General features: G+C 41.6%; 1 protein-coding gene across 1 annotated transcript in view; it reads right to left on the minus strand.

Annotated features, from left to right (window-relative positions):
• mylka (myosin, light chain kinase a) overlaps nucleotides 1–19,934 on the minus strand; it is a 334,126-nt gene that overhangs the window by 141,015 nt on the left and 173,177 nt on the right. Inside the window, exons 9-10 of the mRNA XM_059966550.1 lie at nucleotides 17,687–17,890; nucleotides 11,431–11,565 (exon numbers count right to left, since the gene is read on the minus strand). Of these exons, the coding sequence (XP_059822533.1) occupies nucleotides 11,431–11,565; nucleotides 17,687–17,890 (339 nt within the window). The remainder of the gene's footprint in view (nucleotides 1–11,430; nucleotides 11,566–17,686; nucleotides 17,891–19,934) is intronic.

The following is a 19,934-nucleotide window of genomic DNA, read 5'->3' on the forward strand; positions in this document are numbered from 1 at the left end:
TTTCATAAAAGGATGGGCTTTCCCTTTCTCCACTATTGATGCTGTCCTCACCTGCATCTCCTCCATTTTCTGGACATCTGCTCTCACCCTCTTCACAGCATTTTAACAGGGATAGAGTTACTCGTGTGCCCACCTACCTACACCACGAGCTTCTGCGTCCAGCACATCATTCTCCACACCCAGCCATCTACAACGGGATCCTACCACCAACCATACCTTTACCACTACCCCCACCCCCCAGCACCCAACTCTCCGCTTTCTGTGGGGATCGTGCTCTCCATGATTCCCTTGTCCATTTGTCTCTCCCCACTAATCTCCTTCCTAGCACTTACTTCTGCAAGAGGGAGAATGCTACACCTGTCCCATTCACCTCTTCTCTCAGGACCCCAAACAGTCCTTCCAGCTAAGGCATCTGTAAATGTATTGGGGTCATCTACTGTATCTAGTACTACTCAACACTGGTAGCAAGAGTGTCCATTCCAACTCTCAAATACCTTGTAATTTTATGAATTAGCTTCCACTGTTATCATCCTGAATGTAAACCTTATGAAGTAGTAACACGAGCTGCATACCTACAGTATGAGCCCAAAATGTTATTGCTTTTCTCTCTAAATCTGCTGTTTGGTCTGTTGGGTATTTCAAGGATCTATTGCTTTCATTTCAGATGTAACAATGATAGCATTTTGGTTTTGTCCAATCAGTGTCATGTTGTACATGCTATTTTCTTAAGTCAATTCATTTGGTAAAATGCTTAGTTTTAACTTTGGGAGAGTCTTGGAGTTTAGTTTAATATTCAGGATATTCAGATTGTTAGATTCTTAAGTCAATGTTGGACTAGAGCAGAAGTTCTGGAAGAGCACCCATAAATGTTAAGCTGTTTCTTTAACTGATTCATGATCCTGTTACACCTGTGCCCCCCCTCCTCTTTGAGAATCGCAAGATCGCTATTAAGTCAGGGCAGGTGACCCAGGAAATGAGAGAGAGGCGTTTGGAATGTCCTGGCCCTCAGCGATACAAAGCCACGGAAAAGGTCATTGTCTCTTGGAGATAGAATTGCGTATTGAGTACTGTGCTTCATGGAAGCCCTCAGGCAACATGGGCTGCTTGGGGGATGGCATCATTCCACCCTGAGTGACATCTGAGACCCCGTGAGTGGGGATAAAAGAGGGTCTGGGGAACGGCCCCTTCAGACGCACCAGAAGAAACACTAGAACTCCTGTAACAGCGTAATAACGAAAGCTGGTGGAAAAGCCCACGTGCGTCCTTTTCCATTTGCCTCGGAATTGGTGGGTCTTGCCACGGAAGAACGACTTTAGCTAACACAAAGGAGCACTCAGCCCCCACCGACTCTTGAAGGATTGACATCATAAAAGGAATGGGCAAGTTTAAACACCCTCTCTTGACTCCAACCAAAGGCTGCAGCCTGCAGCTTGAATGAACTAAAGTGACTTATATATTTCCATCGGACAGTACATTATCCCCTAGACAACGATAGAGCACTTCTTATTGATTATTATTATTATACCCGCGCTTTTAGGTTTAGTATTGACGACGTATATTATCTGTATGTTTGCATTGATATTATTTTTGTGTATTTTATCAATAAATGCTGTTAAAAATAGTACCATCAGACTTCAACGGACCTCTCTATCTTTGCTGGTAAGTGACCCAGTTACGGGGTACGTAACAATCCCAAGTGAATTTTATCCAAAGGTACTCATATTCATAATCAATTTGAGCTGACATGTTATCAGTTGTAAAGATAGACTGGATATTTATGGCTGCAATTCACAAATAAGTGGTTGATGTTTTCCTCGCGATCAGGGAGTGTGTTTTTGAGCCAGTTTATTAATTCAGTTGTATCTCATTGAATAAACCACTGGCAGTCTCAATTAGAGTCATAGAGTACTACAGCACAGAAACCGGCCATTCAGCCCATCTCATAGAGACCAAACCCATGCCATCCATTACAGTACCTATCCAAACTTCTGTAAAGTGTGACACTTGAACCTGCCCCCACCACTTTTGCTGGCAACTTGTTCCACACTCACACCACCCTCAGAGTGAAGACATTTCCCCTCATATTCCCTTAAATATTTCATCTTTCACCCTAAACCTCTGACCACTAGTTCCAGTCTCACCCAACCTGCAGAGGGACAGCCTGCTTGCATACACAAGAGTCTTTAGTATGTACTGGCCGGTCACTCAAGAATGGTGAAGAGGTTTGGGACTGGAGCAAGGATGTGGCCATTTGCCAGGAATTTCTTCCCTTAGAACCTTCAGAGATATCACACCCCACCTGGACTTATCTGGAATCGATGCTGAGAACATATAGAGTATATTTAGGAAGAATATACAGAAGAATGTAGCCTGTGGCTGGACTACCTTTCTACAGACGTGAGCCTCAATCTTTGGGCCACCAGATACTCTTTGATGGGAACTGCATGCGCCATTTCTCAATCTGCTATGCTCTGCAGCATCTGAGAGGTCACAGAGACTCACTAGCAATGAAGAGATTTCATCACATTTGTAACATGAAGCTCACCTTGAACAGAAAGAATTTCCACCCCACCCAACATATTTGGCCTGCATTGGCACTGGTTGATAAGGGGATACTCTACATCCCTGACTGCTCACCAATTCAATGTAGCTCCGGCAGTCGTGCATCAATACAAGGGACGCTAACGCATCAAAGAATTGGAAGAATGTGCCACAGACCCTGAGATGTGTTTCTGTTGGAGACGCCTACAGTATATGACAGTCAGGTGTGAACATTCCATTGTAGTGCACTGCATGTGGCGTAGCCTAGTCAACTGCAGACTGCAACCAGTGCAAGAGGGATGGGTGCATGGAGCAGAGTCTGAAGGCCAGCAGGAATAAGAGGAGCAGGTGGCTAATCACTTCTGGAAACAAAGCATCACTTACAGTTTTGCAGTAAACATATTTTCCTCTAAAGTGTGCTGACATGCCAAGACTAATCATCCTGGGTGGGTCATCACAGATACGCTGAAATCCCAGAAGCTGCCACACAATTCTGACTTGTCTTTGCTCACAGGAGCATGTTATGCTCTAAATAAGAATACTTCTGAAACGCTTATCACCTTGAGAATTGTTCATAGCGTATTCAAGAATTGTGATTTTGCTTGGAGGCCTTGCCAGTGAATTAAGAACTTCCATGTTTGACAAATGAGTCCCAGAAATGCCCAGTGCAAGCACCGAGAAATTCCACCCACTCCATGCAGAACTGCCAGGGGAATTGTATATAATCCAGGCCACTGCCTTGTGGTCATCAGCGCATCCCTTCCTCCGCTGAATATTCTCTCCAATGAAATCACATCAAGCACCAAAGCACCAAGCCGCACTAAGCTATCAGTCTCAGTACTGACCCAGTCCTGGTGAAGGATCTCGGCCCGAAACATTGACTGTTTATTCCCATCCATAGGTGCTGCCTGACCTGCAGAGCTCCTCCGACACATTGTACGCATTGCTCAGTACTGACCTCTTCTTCAAATTCCAATTAAGAGAGTTAAATGAGCATATCCTCATTTTCTCAAAGCAAAGTTTAATTTAAAAAGGTAAAATTCAGATAAATTGGTGCATGGCATGTTTAAAAATGTGCAAATTGGTACCATTTTATCAAGTCTCACCTCATAGTATCAAGTGCCTTTAATTCTTCCCTAACGTATAGCATGCAGAAATGAGCACGATGCATCAGCTGGGGCTTAACCAGTGGTTCATGAAGTTGTACTATAGCTTTCTTGCTTTTGCTGTTTCTTTGTCTTTAGTTTGGTTTACATCAGTTTCTCTATTTCTGTCTTTAGTCTTTAGATCCAAGGAGACAATATGCTCAATATAAGATCTGTTTACTTGTCATGTCTTTACAGACTTGAGTACCAAACTTTCTCCGTTCATTTGCTTCCCTTAAAATCATACCATTTTGCTTCCTTAACTTACCACTTCAATTGATTATCCAATACTTAGAGTTAAGACAGCTGAATTTGCATCAAGAGCTTTATCAAATTCACATCAGTTTTCACAGTCAAGACTTTTATGTTGTTTTGCAAAGTCCCAAAGATAAAGATGCAAAATGGTTCTGCTTAAAAATTCCATTTTGACTTTCAGAGTGGGTGAAAATTTGACTACAAGGGCAAACCTATAAAAAATCATTTGTTCAGCTAATGAAGAATTGGGGAATTATACAATACCAAGATCAATCAGCCACCTCAGCTATACCAGTTCTCTAAAAGATCTTTTAAGTTGATCCATTACCTTCTCTAGCCCCACAACTCTACAAATATTCGCTTCAACTACATACGTTCCCTTTTGAAAATTGCTACTGAAGCCATTTTCACTACCTTAACTGGCATTTTGCTACATATTATAATAACTCACTGATTAAAAGATATTCTCCTCATCTCAGCCTTGGCTTCTTTGTCATCTGCTATAAATCTGTATACTCCAGCTACCACACCTAATGCTAACAAACAGCTACTCACAATTGATGCTATCAAAACCTTTCATAGTTTTGAAAATCTCTTAACTCTTCATCTTCTTTTCTCTAACCTGAAGGTATGTCCCTTCACATACCTGATTACCCTTTTCACTGGAATCATTATCCTGATATACTGCACCTGGCATAAGCCTTTGACACCCTTTGTAATATAAGGTTCTCAGAATTTGCCACAAGGTACCAATAGTGACCCAACCGGTGTTTTAATTTAGTTAAGCAAAACTTCCTTGATTTTAAATCTCTGTTTTTGAAATCTAGAATTCAGTCATTTTTTTTTAAAAGACCAGAAGACCATAAAGGATAGGAGCAGAATTGGGCCAATCTGCCATTTCACCATGGCTGATCCATTTCCCTCTCAACTCCATTCCCCTGCTTTCTCTCCGTAGCTTTTCATGCCCTGACTAATCAAGAACTTATCAACCTCCACTTTAAATACATCCAATGACTTGACCTCTACAGCTGCTTGTGGCAATGAATTCCACAGATTCACCACTCTCTGGCTAAAGAAATTCCTCCTTATCTATGTTCTAATTTATGTCCCTCTACTCTGAGGCTGTGACCTCCGGTCCTAGACTCCTCCACCATAGGAAACATCCACTCCACATCCACTCTCTCTAGGCCTTTCAACATTTGATAGGTTTCAATGAGATCCTCCCCCCACCTCATTCTTCTAAATTCCAGCAATAAAGGTCCAGAGTTATCAACCACACCTCATACAATAAGCCTTTCATTCTCAAAGTTGTGTTCCTGAATTCCTCTCCAGTGTTAACACATTCTTTCTTAAATACGGGGCCCAAAACTGCTCACAATACTCCAAGGCCTCAACAGTGCCTTATAAAGCCTCAACGTTACCTTGTGGTTTCCAGTCCTCTTGAAATTAATGCTAACATTGTATTTGCCTTCTTCACCACTGACTCAACCTGCAAATTAGCCATTAGGGAATCTTGTACAAGGACTCTCAAGTCCCTTTGCACTTTGGAGTTGTGAATTTTCTTCCCAATTAAAAAATAGTTTATGCTGTTATTCCTTCTTCCAAAGTGGATGACCATACACTTCCCAACACTGTATTCCATTTGCCAGTTCTTTGCTCATTCTCTTAATCTGTCCAAATCCTTCTGCAGCCTTCTTGCTTCCTCAATACTAGCTACCCTTTGTATTGTCCATAAACTTAGCCAACAAAGCCAAAAGATCCATCATCCAAATCATTGACATGTGAAGTAAAATGAAGTGATCTCAACTGACCCTTGCAGAATACAACTTGTCACCCCAGCCAACCAGAATAGGCCCCCTTTATTCCCACTCTTTGCCTCCTCCGGAAACATTCTCTAACCTAGTGACTTTTGAAAGATCATTACTAATGCCTCCACAATCTCTTCAGCTACCTCTTTCAGAAGCACGGAGCGTAGTCCATCTGGCCCAGGTGACTTCATCTAATTTCAGATCTTTCAGTTTCCCAAGAACTTTCTCTCTAGTAACAGCAACTGCACTTACTTCTGTCTCCTGACACTTTTGAATTTCCAGCTTACTGCAAGTGTCTTCCACATATTACATCTTTTCCCCCATGACATTTTTAGTTGCTTTCTGTCAGCTTTTAAAAGTTTTCCATTCCTCTAACTTCCCACTCTTTTGCTCTATTATATGCCCTCTCTTTGGCTTTTATGTTGTCTTTGACTTCCCTTGTCAGCCATGTTTGTGTCAACCGTCCTTTAGAATATTACTTCTTCTTTAGGATGTAGCTAAAGAATGCCCCTTTCGAATTCCTCCCAAAAACTGCAGCCATTACTGCTCTGCTGTCATCCCTGCTAGTGTTCCCTTCCAATCAATTTTGGCCAGCTGCTTTCTCATGCTTTTATAATTCCATTTCCTCCACTGGAATACCAATATATCTGACTTTAGCTTTTCCTTCTCAAATTGCAGGGTGAGTTCTATCATATTACTGCTCCCAAGGGTTCCTTTACCTTAAGTTCCCTAATCAAATCAAGTTCATTATACAACACCTAATCCAGAATAGATAATCCTTTAGGTGGCTCGAGCACAAGTTGCTCTAAACAGCCGTCTTGTAGTCCTTCTACAAATTTTCTGACTTGGGATCCAGCTACAATCTGATTTTCTCAATCTACATGAATATTGAAATCCCCCTTGACAATCGTAACATTAACTCTTTGACTGCCTTTTCTATCTACTGTTGTAATTTATATTCCACATCCTGGCTACTGTTCGGAGGCCTGTATATATAACTTCTAACAAATAACTTTGTTATTTGCTGATCATGCCACATCCAAAAATTTATTAATCCGTTAGCTTCTTTTTCAGTATCCTCGTTAAGATCTGGTTTTATTGCTCCCCTCCATTTTCCCATTGAAAATGAATCAATTCATGCCTCTCTGCATCAAATTTAGTTTGTACCCTTCACCAGTCTTTGTGTCCCACTGGTTTTGCCACTGCCCTTTTCTATGTTTTCTCTGCTTCCAAGCTTTTTAGCATTTGCACAGATAAAGCTGGAACATTTTGAAATAGATGGCTTGTCTGTACATTATGGTTTGATGAGAACTCTGAGCATCTTACAGAGGTACTCGGTCAGCAACACAGTTTGTGTTTCTTGCAGAGGCACATTAAAATTGGATAACTTCTACCTGCAGAAGAGTTCCGAAACATATATTTTGTACTTTGTTACTGCACACACTATACTTAAATAAATACTTTTCTTTTATTATCAAACCATAAATGCATTTTACTCAGGAACTGAAAAGTTCAAATTAATTTCAAGAGTGACATTAAAAAAAATTGTGATTTCCTGCTTGACTATACGATTTTAGTTGATCTACTCAATACAGTTTGGGTGGCAAAGCAATGCAATTTGGTTATCCTGAAGAAAGCACTAGTTATACTATGCAAACTTACACTTTAACAGTAGAAATACATTGTTTATAACCCAAGATAACTTTCCCATCTTTCTGTGACAGCATATCCTCAACCTTGCTATGAATAATCACAAGAATAACACATCAGAAGGCCTCCATGTTAGAAGTTGTGGAACATGAAGGTTAAGATGATTGCAGAATATTCAACAAGATGTTATCAGCCGGAAATAAATTGGTTGAGCAAAGTATCTTATTAAAAAAAATAATATGCAAATTTAACACGTAATGACATTACATTTTGCACTTGTCTGAATTCAAGGATTTTGTTTGTTGTCTTTTTGCAAGAACAGTGAAAGAATCAATAACCTCATAAGTCAGTCATCCAACTGCTCTCAATGAACTGCAAGATCGTCTGAGACAAGACCATATATCAATTAGGTAAAACAGAGATGAACTATAAAATAGTAATTTGTTCTGATACAGTACTACGAAGGGTTCCTCCTTAAAGTACTCAGCATCTCAATGAACTACTGATGCCTACTGCCATTATTTTAGATCTACACCAAATGGAAATTTCTTCATTAAATTCATAAAAGCTATTACTCAAGGGTTTCAGATCAGAATATTGTAGTTCATTATTGCCTTAAAGCCAAGAAAACAGCAAAAAAAAAAGGACATGGGTCTTTTAAAATTTGTCTCGTTTAAATTTCTATTTGAACCTCCTTTGAATACATCAATGAAATCTTAATCATAAGAACCCTGATTAAACCTCAAAGCAAAGCTAACATGTTAAGATTGTGGCAGTATGTAAAGGATAAGTTATGACATTATGTTGTACTGCAGGAAAGAATGATAAACAAGTGAAGATCTTGTGTTGAGCAGATTCATTTTTAAGTAAATACACACGGCACCAATTTTTAATTTTCTAATTTTCCAATATTGCAAAAAAAATTCAGACATTTTCTTCATTAGAATTGTTGGCCAGAAGGTCTAATCAAGGACAGAGGAAGCAGACAAGCCTGTTGTCTTTGTTCCCAGGCATTACTTTATCTGATCCGCTTCCAACCCCTCCTTTTTGTTTTGATACAAATGTACCCTTGGGATCATTTGCTATCATAAATTGACACTCCTATTCACTTCCTTGGTGCATCAGGTTATCTGCTAAAACTAAACCTGAGGCTATATGTAGTGAGACCCAGCATAATACAAACAGGGTTGGATTAATGTTAGAAGATACAGGGGTATTTGTCACTTTGGTACCAGGGTTTCAGCATGTGCAGGTAATCTTTACCTAACAGAAATACAGTGCCTGAATGGAGCTCATCTAAAACTAAATGAGTATTTTCTCACTTTCCTGGGAGACAACTAAGCAAGAGTGAGTTTAAGCCAGTCAAAAATAGGAGGAAAAGAGGATTATTGGAATTAGTGGGAGCAGGTTATGCATCAGGGTAGCAACCTTAGATATAGCAGAATTAGAAACCAAGATACAGTCCCTCCAGCAGAAAATAAGGGATATTACTGGAGAGAATTACCAAGATCAGGTACAAACTAATCAGACTGGTCGAGATGCATCCCAGGTAACTCTGGATGTGGTTAAATTTCTGAAGCCCCTTCAGGATACAACAAATCTGATTATCGACCGCGTGGACCTCATGTCGAAGGAAATGCATAAAACTGAGATCCGTGCTACATATGCTAATTTGTTGCTTACATGACTGGCACTAATTTATTGCAGCTGGATGTACATCAAGTACCAAATTGAGTTTCAGGTGAGCATCTAATAGAATGGGTCGGAGCGAGGGTGCCATTGGGTCATATTAGAAGCCTTACGATAACCAGCAGAGTACTGGGTACCCGTGATGATGGTAAAGGAAGGTTTTATGTCAGAGCAGTGTTCCACACTCCCTGACATGGAAATAATTCAACCTACCCTTTGAAAAGGGTTCATAACATTGGCAAATATCATGAGAATACATGGATACCCTTAAGTAACTCACCAATACATGAAAGTGTTATGAATGGTACTGGGAAAGGGATAGATTTATCATGATGCAATCAACGGGGAGACAAGTCTAGAAGAAATGACAAAACAGAAGCTTACAAATTGTGCTTTCAGTACTTATGAAAATGGTTCTTTGTCTATTTTGCCTGTGAATAATCAGTCTTTATTACAATATGCTTCTGTGGGACAGACATATTATATAGCAACAGGGGCCACCAGTTATAGCAAGGGATGGAAACAATGCCTTTTGGAAAGTAACAATGTCTCATGGGAAATGTGACTTCAGATCTGGCCTTTGGGGGATGACTTTGCCTCAGCCAGCAGCAGACATAGTAACGAATGGGAACTTCAAGATCAAACTCACTGATACAGATGAATATCTGTGGGACTGTGTTGTTACTGAGTTGCTACCAGTTCTTCACTTGACTGCAGAACGGACACGAGTTATGGAGGAGGCAAGGGAGATTATCCACAATGAACTAAGGACACTAAAGTAATTAAAACACAGGCAAATGAAATATTGAGTGACCCAGGTTTTTGGGCTAAGTTTTGGAAATTGGGGACAAATATTCAAATACATCTGTGGGTGAGAATAGTATCACATGCTTCTGTAATACTAATTTTATATACCCTGATAATTGTATTGCTCAATGTATATCACCTGGAAATAATTCAACCTACCCTTTGAAAAGGGTTCATAACATTGGCAAATATCATGAGAATATATTGATATCCTTCAATAAACCACCAACACATGATATTGCAGAAATAATGGAAAAAACTCGAGGAAAATGCTTTCATGAAACAGCAGAGATGATTGTCAGTATAAAGTGGGTGAATTTAGTTAGTAAATGTTAATATTATTTATAGAATGTAAGTGTTGCACACCTACTGGGGTTCCATGGCAGTCCTAAAGGCAGTCAACTAAATGAGAGGAGGATAATGATCCTAAGATAAATATCTTAGGAGGGGAGATGTTGGTCAGAAGAAACTACAGTCTAATCAAGGACCGGGGAAGTAGAAAAAACAGTTGTCTTTGTTTCCCTCCATTTTGTGGACTCTCAACTGATTCTTGGCTCTTGGATAATCTAATCAGAGCAATTGAATGTGGGACACAATTGTGGAGACCATTCTCACAGGAGCAGCTACTTGTTATGTAACACGCCAGACCTACTAAAGAAGCTATCTGTAATCTCGTTAGACTCTGTCTAGGTTGTCTCATTTAACTGGTTTGGACCAGTCAGGGTTTAAAGACACAAATACACAATGCTGGGGTGGGCAGAGCCATGAAACGATGTTGGCTGTAGCCCTGTACAATGACCAATAAGTAGGTGACCCAACTGGGTCAGGTGACCTTGAGCCAATGGGATGGAGATCCAATGGTTCAAATGATGAGGAACAGTACAAGAGTCAGGAGCTCCAAGTACACGGGGGCGATAACACTCCAGCAGCCAGGGACCAACCGTCGCGGATAAGGAGGACCCCACGGACACGTGGAGATCAGGACCATGAGGAACGCCTGGCCAGCATAGACCCCTTTCCCGGGTAATAACTTTTCTCTTCATTGACTGTTCACGGAGAGCCTGAGAATTCTAGTAGGGTGCACACAGGGAGAAAGTTTCTGAACCCACGTGCTTTTTAGTTGAAACAATAAAAGTTACTTGTTGGTAAATACAGATTCTCAGTACCTCACTGATCATTAGTACAAGTGGTGAGATTTTTGCAACAGAATGCAATAATTTTTTGTCAATTTTTAAAAATTATGCATTCGAATCTTGCCACTGCACTCAAAAATAAATCTTAAATAAGGTATAGATTACCAAGTGATTTGAGGAACAATAATTCAGAATCATCACAACTTATGGCACAGAAGTAGTCCATTTGGTGCACATCTCTCTTATCAACTATTTGAGAATTATTTCCCAAGTTGTTGTAACAGTGTCAGTCACAAAGTCAACCTACTTTCCTGTAAAATAGATCTATAACCAAGCAATTCTATCATAACTGAATGGTTACAAAATACTGCTCTGATTTTATTCTAAATATGTTTCTCTTACCGTTGACAAGCCAAGTAATCCGAGGATGAGACCTGCTATCCACAGAGCATTCCAGCACAAAATCCTGGCCTTCACTCACAGTGCAATCTTTCAGTTTGCTTGTGAAAACTGGTGGCATCTCCTTGGCCCTGGAGCCTTGAATTGATTAATCAAAATAATCCATCATTAAGGTGTGTATAAATTTTCTTCATGCAGTACTGTGCAAAAATTATAGGTACATATAGCTAATTATACGTACATATAGCTAAGATTTTTTGCACAATACACTAGTTTTATGTATTGCATAGTATATAGGATGTACCTCACCTGGTCCCTCGGTATCACCTCTTTGAATAAGGAGGATATGGCGGCATAGCAGTGCCTTCACTTCCTGAGGAGGTTGATGCAAGCAAGCCTGCCCCCCACCCCCTCCAACTTAATTGACTTTTACAGGAGCACCATTGAAATCATCCTGACAAGCTGCATCACCATCTGGAATGGGGACAACAGAGCATTCGAGCAGAAGTTCCTATAAAGGTCTGCAAAAACAGCCGAGAGGATCATAGGTGTCTCCCTACCATCCATCTGGGATGTTTATCAGAAACGCAGCACACGCAGGGCCCTTAGTATTATCAAGGACCCACCCACCCATCCAGCATCCTCTTCAACTTTCTACCATTAGGCAGGAGACTACGATGCATAAAAACAAGAATGGTCAGGATGGGAAATCAGCTTTTCCTTAGGCCAACAGGCTTCTGTACTTCCTGTGGCATTGAATTCAAACTGTCACCGGTCAATCTTACAATATTTAATTTATGTGCTTTACTTTGTTTATTTATGTGTAATTCATTTGTGGATTTTATTCTTACTTTCCTAAGTACTGTGTGTTATGTGTACTACTGTGCTTCACCCTCTGGTCTGAAGAAACATTATTTTGTTTGATGGAATGCATGTATATCATTAAATTAAAATAAACTTGACTGTACTGCTGTTGCAAAAGAAAAAAAAACACATTTTATGACACAAGTGAGTGATGATAAACCTGATTCTGATATGGGTCTCTACTGGGGACCAAGAGTGGGAAGGAGGCAGAGAGAAGGAAATCTTGGCTGGGAAAAGAGGAACAGAGAGGAGAGGGTGTGGGAAGAACCAGAGGGGTGTTCTGCAATAATCAATAAACCAATTGCTTGGAATTAAATTGCCTTGTCTGGTGACTCTGGGCTGGGTGTTTCTGCAGCCGTGCCACCCCCTACCCTTGGCCCTCCTCCTCCGTAAGCAGTCTCACACACCTCTCCCCCTCCTTTGTTCCCACTGGATTTAGATACTCACTCTCCGCTCCACATCAACAAATACAGTACTGTGTGAGAGTATTAGGCAGAAATGAAAGAGACGTTAATTCACTAATCCACCTGACAAGAGTGTACAGCACGGACATGGGAATGTCACTTGGACTGGAAAACTGCAGCAGACTGATAGTGAAAAGAGGCAAACTCAACAAGACTGAAGGAGCGAGATACCTGAAGGCCACATACCAGATGTACAGGACAGCTACGAATACCTAGGGATCCTGCAGGAAGACTCAATGAGGTCACAAGGAGGTCTGCAACATCCAGGTACCTCCAAAGAGTGAGACAGGTCCTAAAAAGCCAGCCAAATGGGAAGAACAAGATCAAAGCCATCAACACATTCATCCTACCAGTCATCAGATACCCAGCCGCAACAGTCTGCTGGCCAAGGAACGAACTGGAAGCCACTGACATAAAAACCCAGTAACTACTAATAATACATGAAGGATTCCATCCAAAGTCATCCAGGAGGATGAGGGCTTGGAGGTGTCGAGGCCACAGTCCTGGAGGAAATCTGAAACATCCATGAGCACGTCAGGAAGATGACCCCTAAGATGACCTATTAGGAGAATACCTCAGACAGCAGGCAGGGGACATGGAAATGGAAGAGGGTGAAGCAGAGCCAAAGGACCAGAGACCATGGCAGGACAAGACACTGCACGGGATGTACCATCACCAGATATCAGAGATGGCTGACATGAGAAAGCTCTATCAATGGCTGGAAACGGCAGGGATGAAGGACAGCACAGAGGCGCTGTTCATAACTGCACAGGAACTGGCACTGAGCACAAGAGCAATGGAAGCAGGGGCCTATCATACCAGACAAGACTGAAGATGCAGACTGCGCAAGGAATCCGCTGAAACCACCCAGCACATAGTAGCAAGGTGCAAGATGCAGGCAGGGACAGCACACACTGAACGACGCAACCAAGGTGCATGAATTATATACAGGAACATCTGCACTGAGTATGGATTCGATACTCCCAAATCCAAATGGGAAACACCTGAGAAGGTAGTGGAGAATGACAGAGCCAAGATCCTGTGGAATTCCCAAATACAGACTGATAAGCCAGTACTGGCCAAACAACCAGACATAGTGATGTAGGACAAAGAACAGAAGACAGCAATAGTAATAGATGTAGCAGTCCTGAATGATAGTTACATCAGGATGAAAGAATATTGAGAAGCTGGAGAAATACCAGGACTTGAAAGAGCAGATAGAAAGGATGTGGAAGGTTAAAGTTAGAGTAATCCCAGTGGTGATAGGACCACTTGGGGCTGTAACACCTGGCTCCAACAAATCCTGGGAACGACATCTGAGATCTCAGTCCAGAACAGCACACCCTAGTAACAGCAAGGATACTGCGCTGAACCCTCAAGCTCCCAGGCCTCTGGTAGGGGACCTGAGATTGAGGCAAAAGTACACATATTCACCACCTATAAGGGGTGAGAAAAAAAAATGTGCCTCGGACTTTTGCACAATACTGTAGATGTTGCATATAAATTACCGATGCAACTGATATTGGACAAAATGTGTATTTGCTACATTCCTGTACTATTCTAATGCAGAATAAACCATTTAGAATATTTAATATTCTTCAGAAGAGGTAAGGAGTAAAGATTTGGAAAGGCTGCAGAAACAGTTGGATTGGAGGGATGAGCTATAAGGAGAGGTTGGACAAATTTGAGATGTTCTTCCAAGATGTCGGAGGCTGATGAGAGACCTGAGGGAGTTCCTATTACAATTATTAGACAGTCATTGTGCCAGCGTAGAAATACCGAACACCAGAAGACACTCTTTTAAATTGTGAAGGGCAAGTTAATTCACTCAACTTTACTTGTCTCATTAATGAAATGTTCCCACAATCAATAAACTCCTTTCAAGGACTCTTCATCTCATGTTCAAGATATTTATTGCTTATTTGTTTATTATTATTTCTTTCTTTTTGTATTTGCTCAATTTGTTGTCTTCTGCATTCTGGTTGAAAGCCCAAGTTGGGCAGTCCTTCATTGATTCTGTTATGGTTATTATTCTACAGATTTATTAAGTATGCCAGCAAGAAAATGAATCTCAAGGTTGGAAATGACAATGTACAGAATATGTCCTTTGATAATAAATTTACTTTGAACTTTGATTTACACAGAGAGTGGCAGGAGCTGGAGTGAGTTATCAGGGGTAGGAATGGAAACAAGCAGATTGGTGGCATTTAAGTGGCTTTTAGATACTCCTGAATATGTAGGGAATAGAGGGATATCGATGATACTCACCAGGAGGACACCAAGTATGAATTAGTATTAAGATTGGCACAACACTATGGGTTAAATGTCCTGTTCAGTGTTGTTCTTTTCTATGGTTAACAAGACATTAATGATCTTTGGACGTTACACTGAATGTTTAGTTAAATCAAATGCAATCCTTTTGTCATTCATGCTCAGGAGTTCAGACTGCATTTCTCTGAAAGGACAATTTGCTTCTTAGCATTGCAAAGAACAAAATTAAGATGTAGCGAGCCCACCATTGATGAGAAGAATGATGGGAAGCCCTGGAGAATTTCCGAGTGCGGAGGCCTGCCAGTTCATTCCAGACCTAATGAAAGTACCAGGGAACACCACCTGGAAGTTCCTCATAGTTGTAGGGCCATTGGCTCGTTCCACACTCTCATGGCCCTCTGAGCGAAGAAGTTTCCTCACGTTCCCCTTAAACTTTTCATCTTTCACCCTTAGCCCATTACCTATGATTGTAGACCCACTGAACCTCAGTGGAAAAAGCCTGCTTGCATTTACTTATCTATACACCTCAGAATTTTGTATACCTCTGTCAAATCTCCTCTCAGTCTCAGAATCAGTATTAATATCACAGCATAAGTAGTGAAATTTGTTAACTTTGTGACAGCAGTACAATGCAGTACATAACAATATAGAAAAATTGAAATAAATCAATTACAGTAAATATATACATGTATGTTAAAAAGATAAATTCAAAATAGTGCAAAAACAGAAGTAGTTTGAAAAAAAGTGGAGGTAATGTTCATGGGTTCAATGACCATTTAGGAATTGGATGGCAAAGGGGAAGAAGCTGTTCCTGAATCGCTGAGTGTGTGTCTTTAGGCTTCTGTACCTTCTTCCTGACGGTAACAATGAGAAGAGGGCATATCCTGGGCAATGGAGGTCCCATCTTCTATGTTCCAAGGAATCTATTCAATCTTTCAATATAACAGCCTCAGACCCTGCAACATCTTTGTAAATTTTCTCTGTACTCTTTCAACCTTATTTACATCTTTCCTGTAGGTAGGTGATCAAAACTGCACACAACACTCCAAATTAAGCGTCACAAATCTCTTCTACAACTTCAACATAACATCCCATCTCCTGCACTCAATACTTTGAATTATGAAGGCCAATGAGACAAGAGCTTTCTTTATGACCCCACCTACCTGTGATTCCTCTTTCAATGAATTATGGACCTATATTCACAAATCTCTTTGCTCCACCACACTCCTCAGTGCCCTACTATTCACTGTGTGAGACCTACCCAGGTAGCTCCTACTGAAGTGCAAAACTTCGCACTTGTCTGCATTAAGTTCCGTCTGCCATTTTTCAGCCCATTTTTCCAGATGGTTCAAATCCCACTGCAAGCCATGATAGTCCTCCTCACTGTTCGCTACATCCCTAATCTTTGTGTCATCTGCAAATTTGCTGATCCAGTTTACCATATTATCATCCAGATTGTTGATATAGATAACAAACAACAATAGACCGAGCACTGATCTCTGCAGCACTCCACTAGTCACAAGTCTCCAGTCAGAGAGGCAACCATCTACTATCACTCTGGCTTTTCCCACAAAGCCAATGTCTAATCTAATCTACTACCTCTTCTTGAATGCCAAGCGACTGATCAACCTCCCATGCGGGACTTTGTCCAAGGCCTTGCTAAAATCCATGTGGACAACATCCACTCACTTACCTTAATCAACTTTCTAGTGACTGCCTCAAAACACTCCATAAGATTGGTTTGACATGACCTACTATGCACGAAGCCATGCTATCCTTAATCAGTCCCTGTCTATCCAAATACTCATATATCCAATTGCTTAGAATACCTACTACTGATGACAGGCTCACCGGCCTATGAATTCTTGATTTATTTTTAGACACTTTCTGAAACAGCGAAACAACTTTGGTTATCCTTCAACCTGACATGGTGTCCAAGGGAACAGCATGTCAGGCCCTGGGGATTTATCCACCCTAATTTGCCTCAGCACAACAAACACCTCCTCCTCTGTCACCTCCTCTGTAGAGTCCATGAAGTTGAAGCTGCTTTGCCTTACTTCTATAAATTCTGTACCTGTCCCTGAGTAAATGACAGATGCAAAAAGAAAATGCATTTAAGACCATCCCCCTCTCTTTTGGCTCTACACATTGATTGCCACTCTGATCTTCAAATACTTAACATGAGATGCACGAACTTATGGAGCAAACTCTTATACTCTGTTTGAAGGAACAGCATGTTTATCAAACCATTAAACATTTATCACAACCTTGAATCTTTTGAAGCAATATTTTGGTCCTCATCCTTCAGCCTATAACTTACCAGAAAGACTTTAACTGTCATTAATAACTTCCTAGGGTTGGACTCATTCTCTCCAATACTACAACCAATTGAGTATAACATTAATCCGTCACAAAACATCAGAAACTATATTGAAAGAAAAGGCAAACATGAGGAAATCTGCAGATGCTGGAAATTCAAACAACAACACACACAAAATGCTGGTGGAAAGTCTAAAGTCCTGACGAAGGGTCTCGGCCCGCGACGTCGACAGCGCTTCTCCCCATCGATGCTGCCTGGCCTGCTGTGTTCCACCAGCACTTTGTGAGTGTTGTTGTTTGAAAGAAAAGGCAGATTACTTTCATGGGACTGAATTACTTGCCTTTTACACTCAAAGTCCAGCACCTTGAAGCTTGGCCTCTGTTGTTTGATGCTGTACAGCTGTAGGAACCGCTGTCTGACACATTGATATTGTTAAAGCAAAGATGTTGAACTCCATCCTCTTCATATATTTTAACACCTGGCTTTCCTTGAAGTAAGATTCCATTTTTCGACCATTTTACTTCTGGTTTCGGGCTTCCTGTGACTGTAGAACACGAACATCTCATTAATCAGATAATCACTTATTCCAGTCTTGCATCTCACAGTTCCAGCATTCAATTTGTGATCTCTCACAACTTCTGGTATTTCAGATTTAATTTGTCCCGTTTACATTGACTCCAGAGGTACCTTCTGTTCACAGGTATTTATTTCCTTCCTCCGGTTGGTTCCATCAATATTGGACAGTATTTTCCCCCCTCCATCCTTTGCTGCCACAGCTTAAAATTTCTGTCGCCCGCTCACTGTTACCAGCCTTTCTTTGTATTTCAAAAATTATAGTTCCAAATGAAATTATAAATAATGATTTCCAACACCAGTAATATTTAAATTGCCTTGGATAACCACTTACACTAGGTTTCAAGCTGACTTTCAAAAGGAAATAAAGCCGGTTTCTTTTTTATTATTATGAAGCCTTCAAGTGGAGTGGTCAGTGAGGGAGCATTTAGGAGATAAAGACCATGTAACTATCTTGAGATTAAGGAGATGGTGGATAGGATAGTGACCATATCACTAGCTTAAATAATAAATGGAATTTGGATAGGCTAGGTCTGTTTTGTCCTGAGCGAAGGAGGCCGAGAGATGACATGATAGGTATAGAGAGGACAGATAATAGGGGTGTCCAAAAGTAGAAGGCAAAACCTTAAGGTGAAAGGAAGGAATTCTAAAGATCTGAGGACTAATTTTTAAAGAATTGTTGGCATCTGGAACGAGCTGCCACAGGCGATGCTGGAAATCGGATCAGCACCAACATTTAAGGGGCTTCTTGACAGGTATTTCATGGAGCAATAGGGAGTTACTGCAGGCAAGTGAAGGTTGGTTAACATAGACACATTGGAGTGAGGGTCTTATTTCACTGTTGTACATCTCTATGACTACAACTTTATTCCTCTGTGACTCTAACACTGCAACTTCCTTTTTGGCAGTTGTGACATTTGCACTGGTTTCTCAGCAGCTACTTCAATTAAAAAGAGAGCCCTACATACAGATACGGTAGGGTCTTTTAAGAGACTCCTGGACAGGTACATGGAGCTCAGAAAAATCGAGGGCTATGGGTAACCCTAGGTAATCACTAAGGTAAGGACATGTTTGGCACAGCTTTCTGGGCCGAAGGGCCTGTATTGTGCTGTAGGTTTTCTATGTTTCTATGAAGCTGGGGAGTTGTGTTTGCTTCGGACTGAAACTATATGAACAATTGTCATGTTGTGGCGACCCACTTCCCAGCGCACTCGAACCGGCTCACAAAGCGGCGCACGCCGGCATTGAGGCCGGTCCCAAAGAGGGCGCCAAGCCTGCTTCACCAGCAGGGGGAAAAGCCCGTGCTCGGGACAGGACTGTGAATACGCGCCCCCTACAGCATTCCCGCCCGGGGAGGGCAGGATCAGGAAGGCTTTAAAGCGAGGCCGAGGTTTGAATAAACCTCTTCTTGCAACTGCAGCTCGCCGACTCCGTGTCGTTATTTCAGCGCTGCGTGTAGCACACTGCTATAATTGGTGACCCCGACGGCCCAAACGATATTTGGGCCAAAGATGAACGACGCCGCAACTGTTCGTGCGGTTTTGTTAAAACTGCCAAGCTTCTGGACGGTGCAACCTCACCTATGGTTCCAGCAAGCAGAAGCCCAATTCCACATTCGGCAGATAACCTCGGATGCCACACGTTACTACTACGTGGTGAGCTCCCTTGACCAGGAAACAGCCGCCCAGGTTAAGGAGTTCATACAATCACCCCCAGCGGACGGCAAATACACAGAATTCAAAGCCCTGCTCATAAGGACTTTCTGATTCCCATAGCGCGAACGAGCTGCCTGCTTACTGCACCTGGATGGTTTGGAGGACAGGCCACTGTCGGCTTTGATGAACGAGATGCTGTCCCTGGCCGGAGGTCACAAGCCCTGCCTCATGTTTGAGCAGGCATTCCTGGAGCAGCTGCCCGAGGACATTCGCCTGCCGCTGTCCGACGCGGATTTCAGTGACCCCCGGAAAGTGGCAGCCCGGCGGACGTGCTGTGGAAAGCCGAGGAGGAGAGTGGGG

Source organism: Hypanus sabinus, chromosome 4, assembly GCF_030144855.1.
Source record: "Hypanus sabinus isolate sHypSab1 chromosome 4, sHypSab1.hap1, whole genome shotgun sequence".
NCBI classification, from domain to species: Eukaryota; Metazoa; Chordata; class Chondrichthyes; order Myliobatiformes; family Dasyatidae; genus Hypanus; species Hypanus sabinus.